The sequence below is a fragment of the Manis pentadactyla genome, chromosome 11 (assembly GCF_030020395.1).
Source record: "Manis pentadactyla isolate mManPen7 chromosome 11, mManPen7.hap1, whole genome shotgun sequence".
NCBI classification, from domain to species: Eukaryota; Metazoa; Chordata; class Mammalia; order Pholidota; family Manidae; genus Manis; species Manis pentadactyla.
The window spans coordinates 12,032,646-12,043,910 of record NC_080029.1 but is presented as its reverse complement, the minus strand read 5'-3'; the positions used below and the strand labels follow the sequence as shown (position 1 = coordinate 12,043,910).

The window sequence follows — 11,265 nt, the reverse complement described above, 5'->3', positions numbered from 1 at the left end:
TCTTGGACTTAATTAGGAAAATCCCACTGTCTACTTGGCCTTCTAAAAGAGAGGAAAAGTAACAATCTGAACAGCACTGGTCAGTTTGTTTACCATTCTACTTAGTTAGTGGCCAATGTGTTTAGCATAGGGACAGTGTTTTTTAGCTTCAATTTCCTTGTCTGAAAAATGGGAAGAAGAATTAAACTTGGTAGTGTTTTTAAGCCACTGAGCATAGAACCTGACTCACGGTAAATGTACTTAAAGTGGCTGCCACTGCTACTGTTATAATGTGGGTTACATAGGAGATACTGGATTCCAGGGGCTGAGAAGCTGCTGCAGCAATCACGGTTTTGGGTAACAAAGGCCTGGATTTTCAGGAGTGTGAGTGGATTTGGGGGTGAGGCCTAAACAATTATAGGAGGTTAGAACTTTTTTTTTTATTAAAGTATCATTGATACACAGTCTTATGATGGTTTCATATACGCTACACAACACAGTGGTTCAGCTTTCGCCCATATTATGAAGGCTTTACCCCCTCCATTGCAGTCACTGTCCAGCAACGTAGTATAATGTTGTAGAGTCATGAATTGTCTTCTCTGTGCTGTACTACCGTCCCAGTGACCTACCTATGTTGTGATTGCGAAGTATAGTGCCCCTTAATCCCCTTCTCCCTCCCCACCGACCCTCCCTAACCCCTCCTGTTTGGTAACCACTAGTCCCTTCTCTATGTCTGTGAGTCTACTGCTGTTTTGTTCCTTCTGTTTTGCTTTTTTTTAATACTCCACAAATGAGAGAAATCATTTAGTATTTGTCTTTCTCCACCTGGCTTATTTCACTGAGCATAATACCCTCTGGATCAATCCATGTTGTTGCAAATGGCAGGATTTCTTTTCTTTTTATGGATGATTAATATTCCATTGTGTATATGTACCACATCTGATTAGAGCATTTTAAGTTTGTTTTTTTATTTAACATACAACTCTCTCTGACTGAGAGTAAAAATGGGAAGATAGTTGTGTTACTACTTTGTTGAAATATAGATGAAGGCTTTGAGGGAGCTAATAATTTTGTATCTCAGTCTTCTTGGCAATGTGCAGATGGAGAGTCATCTGCTTTCTTTGGGCAGGGATGGAGTAATTGGGGATCTTAGGGAAATCAGAGGTCTTGAGATTTATAAGAACTGAAAATTGGCAAGGGAAACCATAGAAATTCAGAAAAAGAGTTTTTGAAGCAAGTGCAGGGCCAGGTTGTATTAGTACTTTTGATAGCTACTAAAATCTAATGATCTGTTTAAGGCCTTCTCACTAGACTACATGGTGTATTTTAAAGAGCATCCCTTAACAGTCATGAAGAACATAATATATGCAGTAAGCTGATGACTGATATTAGGAAACTGCACTGACTTTGGATTGAATGTGTATTTAAGTCTTGAGATACATGAGGAGTCTAAAACTATGCCATCTACCTATTATATGTGTTATATGATACTGGCTTTTTTGTTATTACTTCTAATTGGAGACTTACTATTTAGACCAGAGGATTTCTTAGTGCCAGAACTTCAAGCTACTGAAGAAGAAAAAAGTAAATTAGAATCTGGCTTGACAAATGGAGATGAACCGATGGATCAGGATTTATCTGATGTTCCTACAAAGTGTATATCTGCCACAGAGTCTATTGAAATAAAGTAAGTACTTTCATTACATTTTGAAAATAGATTAAAAGATAAAATTTCAAGCACTTGAACTATATAATTTACATTGTTTCAAACATGAATTTTCTGAATATCCTTTAGTAAGTGTGCTTTTAAAATTTGTGAAGATTTGTGAAGTAGGGTGATATTTTCTGTTTATTGGTGATATTTGAATGCCAAAGTAATTGATTTAGTAGTGAGGAGGGGGTTAAACATTAAATTGTACATATATGTGAAGAAACATTCTATCTGGTCTTTTTAGTAGTCTAGTCACAGGTGAACTTGTGCAGTTCACAAGTATAATTTTTCCAAGTGCTTGTTTCATAAAATACATCCCTTGACTTTAACATCTCTAGTGCCCTAACATCTTAATGCTATTGTGATCTGAAGTAATTATGAAACCTTTCTTTTCCTTATCTACTTAGTACAGTTAATAAATAATTATTTTGGAATTTTTTTAAGTCATTAGAGAGCAAAGCGGTTTCTTTGTCCAGTGATATCATTTAGTGTATATTTTTGAGCCTAACGTCTAAGTAATGCATATTAACATTATCACAAAATTTTCTCCAGTATAGCTGCATCATTTTATATTTTCACTAGCAGGGCAGGAGGTTTCTTCATCCCCGTTTCCTCATAACATTTGGCATTATCTGACTCTATAATGATGTTTTCCAGTCTAATAGGTATAAGTCTGCTTAAATTTGTTCTAGTGTGATTATTGCTGAATTCGATTCTCTCTTCAAATGCTTGTTACCTTTTTTGTTTTCCTTTGTATTTTTTTCTTTAGGGCTTGCTCCCCTTTTGTTACTGGTTTGTAAGAGTTCATTGCATATTCTGGATATTATCCCTGGTTGGTTTTAGACAATGCAAATGTTCCTTTTCTTTCTGTTTTGTTTGTAAGAGTTATCCCTGGTCTGCTTCATTTTAATAAATCTTTAATTTTGAATGTAATGAAATGAGAAAATATTTACCACTATGGTCTTTGAGGTTTTTAAATCCTCCCTGTCCCTGGTCACAAAGATAAGTCTTATATTTTATTCTGTTAAATTTAGACCCTTGCATATCTCTCTTAATGGCTTTCCCTTACCTCCTAAGATGTATGGCATTAGGTCAGGGTCCAATTTTATTTTTCTTTAGGTAGTGAGCCATTTTTTCTAATAATATCTATTAAATAATCCATAATCTCTGTCCCTGAAATAACATACTAACAGTGTAACACGTGTATTCCTCAAATCCTCATTTTATGTATGGTACACATTTCTTTCCTGATGATAAAAACCATTATAAGCTTAGTTTTAGAATTAATTTACCAGAAAAGTAAGCTTGAATAATCATGTGTAATTACAGAGCTAGGGTTACTTACATAGACTATGAAGGACGCTCTGATGGGGATTCCATTAAAAAGATCATTAATCAGATGAAGCCACGACAGTTGATTATTGTCCATGGACCACCGGAGGCCAGTCAGGATCTTGCAGAGTGCTGCCGTGCATTTGGTGGGAAAGATATTAAAGTGTATATGCCAAAGCTGCATGAGACAGTCGATGCCACTAGTGAGACTCACATCTACCAGGTAAGTATGCTGGCATCTGGGACATGAAATAAGTGCTTTCTGTTGCAGGTTAGGACAGATGCATCAGGAATACAGGGGTGAGTAAGGCAGACATGGTCCCTTGCCTTATGAGATAAGCAGATCTTGGCAAAACTGGACAGCTACATGTAAGAGAATGAAACTGGGTTATTGTCTAACCCCATACACAAAAGTAAATTCGAAATGGATCAAAGACCTGAATGTAAGTTATGAAACCATAAAACTCTTAGAAAAAAACATAGGCAAAAATCTCTTGGACATAAACATGAGCGACTTCTTCATGAACATATCTCCCCGGGCAAGGGAAACAAAAGCAAAAATGAACAAGTGGGACTATATCAAGCTGAAAAACTTCTGTACAGCAGAGGACACCACCAATAGAACAAAAAGGCATCCTACAGTATGGAAGAATATATTCATAAATGACAGATCTGATAAAGGGTTGATATCCAAAATATATAAAGAGCTCACACACCTCAACAAACAAAAAGCAAATAAGCCAATTAAAAAATGGGCAGAGGACCTGAACAGACACTTCTCCAAAGAAGAAATTCAGATGGCCAACAGGAACATGAAAAGATGCTCCACATCACTAATCATCAGAGAAATGCAAATTAAAACCACAATGAGATATCACCTCACACCAGTAAGGATGACTACCATCCAAAAGACAAACAACAACAAATGTTGGCAAGTTTGTGGAGAAAGGGGAACCCTCCTACACTGCTGGTGGGACTGTAAATTAGTTCAACCATTGTGGAAAGCAGTACGGAGGTTCCTCAAAAAGCTCAAAGTAGAAATACCATTTGACCCAGGAATTCCACTCCTAGGAATTTACCCTAAGAATGCAGCAGCCCAGTTTGAAAAAGACAGATGCACCCCTATGTTTATCGCAGCACTAGTCACAATAGCCAAGAAATGGAAGCAGCTTAAGTGTCCATTAGTAGATGGATGGGTAAGGAAGAGGTGGTACATATACACAATGGAATATTATTCAGCCATAAGAAGAAAACAAATCCTACCATTTGCAGCAACATGGATGGAGCTAGAGGGTATTATGCTCAGTGAAATAAGCCAGGTGGAGAAAGACAAGTACCAAATGATTTCACTCATATGTGGAGTACAAGAACAAAGAAAAAACTGAAGGAACAAAACAGCAGCAGAATCACAGAACCCAAGAATGGACTAACAGTTACCAAAGGGAAAGGGACTGGGGAGGATGGGTGGGAAGGGAGGGATAAGGGGGAAAAAAGGGGCATTACGATTAGCAGACACAATGTAGTGGGCGCACGGGGAGGGCTGTACAACACAGAGAAGACAAGTAGTGACTCTATAGCATCTTACTACGCTGATGGACAGTGACTGTAATGGGGTATGTGGGGGGGACTTGATGATGGGGCGAGTCTAGTAACCATAATGTTGCTCGTGTAACTGTAGATTAATGATACCAAAAAAAAAAAAAGATAAGCAGATCTTGTAGTGTATGGGGCTTATAACAAGGAAATGGCAGTTATATGTTATACCTTTGATAGAGAAAATACAGGGTGTTTTGAGAGTATAAAGAGGAAATTCCCAACCCAAACTTGGAGGTTTAGAGATTTCCCAGAGAAAGTAATCACAAAGCCAGATCCTAAGAGGTGTTTAGCTGGGTTGTCATGGTGGTACATCGGGTAGGAAAGAAGGAGGGTGTTCCAAGGCAGAGGGAACATTTGCAGAAGTACAGAGGTGAGAGGAATAGTGAGTATTGAAGAATTCAAAAAAAAAAAAAAAATTCACAGATGTCCAGATTCTATTCCTAATTGAAAAAAGTGGAGGTAGTTAGAGAAAACAGGAATAGCACAGAGATTGATTAACTCTTACCCATTAGTGGAAGGGGATATCAGTTAAGGAAGGGGTGGTGTCTGTATTTGTTTGGAAAAAATGGATTGGAATTCACCAGGCAGAAAAGTCATTCTGGGCAGAGCAGGAGGAAGCAGCATTCCAAGAATATGGATGTATGACACTGCATGGTGTGTTGAGGAAGTCACGAGCAGCTCAGTACTCAGGAAGCAGCATCAGGACTAGAGGAGGAAACTTATCTCTAGTTCTCAACCTCAGCTGCACATGAGAATCACCTGGTCAGTTTTGGGGGCATCAGGAGGACTCAATGCTCTGACTTTAGTCTTACCAGTTAGAATCACTAGAGGTGGACCATGGCAGTAATTTTTTTCTTTTTTAAAAATAGCCATGTGACAAAGGACATCATCAACAAAATAAAAAGGCATCCTACAGTATGGGAGAATATATTTGTAAATGTCATATCCGACAAGGGGTTAACATCCAAAATATATAAAGAACTTACCCACCTCAACACCCAAAAAGCAAATAACCCGATTAACAAATGGGTAGAGGATATGAAGAGACAGTTCTCCAAAGAAGAAATTCAGATGGCCAGCAGGCATATGAAAAGATGCTCCACATCACTAATCATCAGGGAAATGCAAATTAAAACCACAATGAGATATCACCTCACACCAGTAAGGATGGCCAGCATCGAAAAGACTAAGAACAACAAATGCTGGCGAGGATGCAGAGAAAGGGGAACCCTCCTATACTGCTGGTGGGAATGTAAGCTAGTTCAACCATTGTGGAAAGCAATATGGAGGTTCCTCAAAAAACTCAAAATAGAAATACCATTTGACCCCAGAATCCCACTCCTTGGAATATACCCAAAGAATACAACTTCTCAGATTCAAAAAGACATATGCACCCCTATGTTTATCACAGCACTTTTTACAATAGCCAAGATATGGAAGCAATCTAAGTGTCTATCTGTAGATGAATGGATAAAGAAGATGTGGTACATATATACAATAGAATACTATTCAGCCACAAGAGAAAGGAACAAATCCTACCATTTGCAACAACAAGGATGGAGCTGGAGGACATTATGCTCAGTGAAATAAGCCAGGCAGAGAAAGACAAATGCCAAATGATTTCCCTCATTTGTGGAGTAAAGCAATGAAGCAAAACTGAAGGAACAAAATGGCAGCAGTCTCAGAGACTCCAGGAATGAACTAGTGGTTACCAAAGGGGAGGGGTGTGGGAGGACGGGTGGGAGGGAGGGAGAAGGGGACTGAGGGGTATTATGTTTAGTACACATGGTGTGGGGGATCACGGGGAGAACAGTGTATCACAGAGAAGGGACACAGTGGATCTGTGGCATCTTGCTGCACTGATGGACAGTGACTGCATTGGGGTATGGGTCAGGACTTGGTGTGGGTGAATGTAGTAACCACATTGTTTTTTCATGTGAAACCTTCATGAGAGTGTGTATCAATCATACCTTAATAAAAAAGAAAAAATAAAAAAACTATAGAACTATGTAATTGCTAAGATAGATTTCAGGCCCATTCAGTTGTGTAAGTTATCCTTCAGACAAGATGTTATGCATTTGGTACTGTCCAGAAAACAAGAAATAAAGGATTTCTTAGAGCATTTTGTACTGTCCAGAAAACAAGAAATAAAGGATTTCTTAGACAGACAGACACACACACACGCGCGCGCGCGCGCGTGTGCCATGTGATCCCAATATGCTGTCAGGGTTAAGAACCTTTACTTTGCAAAGTAGACAAGGGCCCTAATGGTCTTAGAGGGCATTAGGTCATTACTGGTCATGGTGAAGATCACATGAGTGAAAGATTTTCAAATTTTAATATACATTACTGGAGTTTGAAGATGATACTAGTAGGTTTTGTTTGTTAATTTATGCTCTTTGGGTTTTTCTTTCTCTCCCTCCCCTTTGTATCATATCTAGGTGAGATTAAAAGACTCACTTGTCAGCTCCCTTCAGTTTTGTAAGGCCAAAGATGCTGAGTTAGCTTGGATAGATGGTGTCTTAGACATGAGGGTCTCTAAAGTAGACACGGGAGTTATTTTAGAAGAAGGAGAACTAAAGGATGATGGAGAAGACTCAGAAATGCCAGTGGACGCTCCTTCAGATTCTAGTGTCATAGCACAACAGAAGGCCATGAAAAGTCTGTTTGGAGATGATGAGAAAGAAACAGGTGAAGAAAGTGAGGTCATTCCTACTTTGGAACCCTTGCCACCTCACGAGGTAAAAAAACAAACCTGTGCTGCTTCTCTCTCTTCCTTAATTTTTCATCCTTCGAATTTTCCTTTTCTGTGTTTAACCATTTAAAATATGGGTCATGTAGCCCTTCAGAGTTTTTAAGAAGATTACTTAAGATGTTTATGTGTGTGCATGCATGAGCTTGTGTGTGCGTGTGTGTGTGTGTGTGTGTCCTGTACAGCTAGGGAATAACAGTTTAAAGGAAACTTTTAGCAAATTTGTAAGATACATAATTGTTTCATGATTTGTTTCTTCAATATGGGTCTTTAAATACTAAGTTTGATGATCTGTGAGGATCACCTACCTGCTTTCAATCATGAAATTTACACTTTTCTAAGAGCATCATACTCTTATATTCCATTTGTGTCTGTTGTCAATTTCAGTTTAAATCTCATTTGGTTTTGATATTACAAATCTTTTATTAAGTATAGATGTAATTCTAGTCTAGATATAGATGTTCTCAAGAGATATCTAGTTAATTGGCAAAGATTGCAGGTGATTAACTTACTGTGATACTAAAACTTAGGAGTCCTGCCTGCATGTCAGGTGATGTCTTCAAGCCTGTCAGTGTAGTACCAACTAGAGAGACAGCCACTATCATTGGATTCCCTTCTAGTACTACTCTTGAAATTGGGAGGAAGAATTAGAATCTTTTTCTTTTGAAGAGCTGGCACTCTTCAAAGCAATTTCAGAGTAGCGGCATTAAGTTGAACCACTTGCCTTTATGATTCTGAAGCCCATGGCATCCGTTGCATTTGCTTGAAGTGGGGAGGAAAAGTGAAAGTAGCATCAGAGAATTATCCTCTGAACTAAGCAGAGGATCTGGAAAATGAATTTTTGGTTCAGTTCTACCTACTGGCACTGTAGGTGACCTCCTCAGGCAAGTGCGTGACTGAAGAGCATAACAGTACCAAAGTCTCTCTGTTATTAGGAGGTATGACTAACAAAATTGACTGTGAAACATTCAGAAATGTGAAGGGCTTTGTAATGTTAAATAATGAGGTAAAATCCAGAATAACAACTTGGAATGTGATATGCAGTCTTGAAATAATCTGTCAAAGGACGTCACGGAGTAATAGAAAATATCTTCAATATCATGTGTTATTTCACTTTATTCTATACAACTGCGTGTCTCGTGGGTTTTTTTGAAGTTATTCTTTCCCCTTTAACCTGATCTAAGGTTCCTGGACATCAGTCAGTTTTTATGAATGAACCAAGACTGTCAGACTTCAAACAAGTTCTTTTACGGGAGGGGATTCAAGCTGAATTTGTAGGAGGTGTACTTGTTTGCAACAATCAAGTAGCAGTCCGTAGAGTAAGTATGTTTTTAATAAGGACTGAACTGAACAAATGCTTCTGATGTTTTGTCATTTTGAATACTATAATTCTGGATTGGTAGTCTCACAAACTGAAGATCAGTAATTTATATTCATAGTGATGACCTTGAAGACTTGTAAAAGTGACTCAAAGAAATGATACAATTTTATTATAAACTTTTTATTATTTGAATCCTGACATGTCTGTAAAATTCATGACTTGAATGTTATATCCATATTCTATGAATCAGAGCAACCCATTTCTGGACCAATCATAAAGTAATCTCGTTAATATATTTTAGTTATTATGTCTGCATATTAATGAATAGAAAATGTACTAAAAACTTTTTTTTTTAACTTGGTTTCTAGACGGAAACTGGACGCATTGGATTAGAAGGATGCCTTTGTCAAGATTTTTATAGGATAAGAGACCTTTTATATGAACAGTATGCCATTGTATGAAGGACCTGATGTCAGGAAATACCTGTTTGACTTTTCTAAAAAAAAAGGATTATCTTATTCTAACCTTCTGTTTTTCTGTTTTGTAACATACAAAAAGAATTTCCAAAATAATTTAACATGTGCTAGATTTTTTAAAAATGTAAATAAAGACCATTTTGCTAATGCTCAAATGAGCATATATACCTTTTGGCTTTTTCAGAGTGCTGAAGCCCCTGACAAGTGCACAGGCCCAAGAGTTGAAGGTGACAGGTTTCCTTTACAGACCCCTTACAGAAGGGCTTTTTACTTGAATAAAACAATGCAACTTAGCAAACCAGTTCATGGCCTTAGAGAAATATATTTGCATGAGTTCTTGCAAACTTTAAAAAATTTTCTGGAGTGAAAAGTGAGAATTATTTGCAAGAGATGTGCTGTAAGAAAAATGGATAAAACAGTTTTTTGAGGCTTATCTATTTAAAGAACAAAGAGTATGTGATACAACTCTTCTTTTCAATTCTAATATGCAGTTGTCTTCACATGGAGCATATCTACTCCATGCCTCTATGTCCCAGTGATTTACTCTATTGTGACGTAGTGCACATTTGGTTCAGAAATGAGTTTTTATTTCTCCTATTTCTTGTTTTATGAAGATCTGTTCGTCAGTTTGAATTATAAACCACATATGAATAGACATAACTTAGTGATGTGTTAGTCTTATCAGTTCTTCATACATTTTAGATGCATCTTGACTATCAGCTAGGGTACCGTACTGGAAACTGTTTGGTGCTGTTAAGTAAGGAAACAAATGTTGGACCTCACCTTTTATAAGGTAACGGCATAATTTAATTAAAAGTATAAGTGTTTTCACCTCTTAGGCTTGCTCTCCCCTTAGATTGTCCAAGCAGTAGTTAGATTTTATATACATTTCTACAAAAATAATACTGAAGTTGGATAAAGTCATCCTTTCTGTGTTCATATCTTTCTTGAGGCTAGCAGCCCTTATACAGTGTAAACCACTTCTGTGAGAGTAAAAACTGAATATATGCAACCTTCATTGAACTTAAAAATGAAAATCATGTCACCCTATTGGAATCTGTTGATGTTTTTTTAGAATGTGGCTGAATGATGGCAGTCCTTGATGTTTATGTCTTAAATATTTAAGCCCTGTTTTTAACACTTAGCATTTTTAGTAGGATCAGCCTTTTTGTTTAACTTAAATGGAACCATGTATAATACAACCCAGTGATATCAGACTAGAATTAATATTTCATTCTTTTTCAGATGCTTACAAAGCTTTTATTGTGGATTATAGGGCTAAGGCAAAGTTTACAGCCTTCTGATGCTGAAAACTAGGCATACAAAACAATGTTATGGAAAATGAAGATAGAGAATATGTTTTCTTTGTAGAGCTTTGAAGAAATTTCACTGAAACTCATTACTGAATAGAGTAAGTCTAGAATCCTGTTTGTATTCCAGTAGAAAGAAAGTCTGCATTTGTTTCATGGCTTAAAGCATCTGGTGATACATACTGCATTGTAATACCGATACTGAAAAATTGTTTCTTGAGTAGCCTATGAACTATGAACAGGAATTAAAACTTAAAGTACTTCAACAAGATGGCTGTGCTAACTAATGTCATTGCAGGTGCAATGCTTTTCCCTGTTTTCTAAATGACAATATCACTAAAATTTCTAAATAAAGGCATTTGTTTAGCTTCAGTTGCTTAAGAAAAATATAAGTTTAAAAAAGGACTATGAGATAAATCATAAATTCAGAGGAACTTTCAGATCTTTACTATTTAGAAGCAAAATAAATATAAGTGGACTGTCAGCTGATAGTTATAAATAATTTGATTAAAAATAAATTTTGCTATGGTATCTGTTGTAGTGGGCTTATAAATGTCATATATCACTGCAGACTTTTCTGAACCAGTAGGTGGTCTGAAGCATAAGTGAGGAAAAAAATTTTCTAAAGAAGGTCATTGCCTTTTTTAAAAATTGAGATCTGATTCACATACCATAAAATTCAGTCTTTTAAAAGGTATAGTTCATTGTTTTTTTAGTATATTTACTGAGTTGTGCAACCATTACCACTATCTAATTCCAGAATACTGTCATCACTCCAAAAAAGAAAC

The 11,265-nt window shown here is 36.9% G+C and overlaps 1 protein-coding gene across 2 annotated transcripts in view; it reads left to right on the top strand.

Annotated features, from left to right (window-relative positions):
• CPSF2 (cleavage and polyadenylation specific factor 2) overlaps positions 1-11,008 on the top strand; it is a 30,827-nt gene extending 19,819 nt beyond the window's left edge. For both annotated transcript variants that reach the window (XM_036882169.2, XM_036882170.2), the window contains exons 12-16: positions 1,514-1,666; positions 3,020-3,245; positions 7,060-7,359; positions 8,555-8,689; positions 9,060-11,008. In XM_036882169.2, coding sequence (XP_036738064.1) covers positions 1,514-1,666; positions 3,020-3,245; positions 7,060-7,359; positions 8,555-8,689; positions 9,060-9,152 — 907 coding nt within the window. In that variant the 3' untranslated portion in view covers positions 9,153-11,008. The remainder of the gene's footprint in view (positions 1-1,513; positions 1,667-3,019; positions 3,246-7,059; positions 7,360-8,554; positions 8,690-9,059) is intronic.
• The last annotated feature ends 257 nt before the right edge of the window (positions 11,009-11,265 follow it).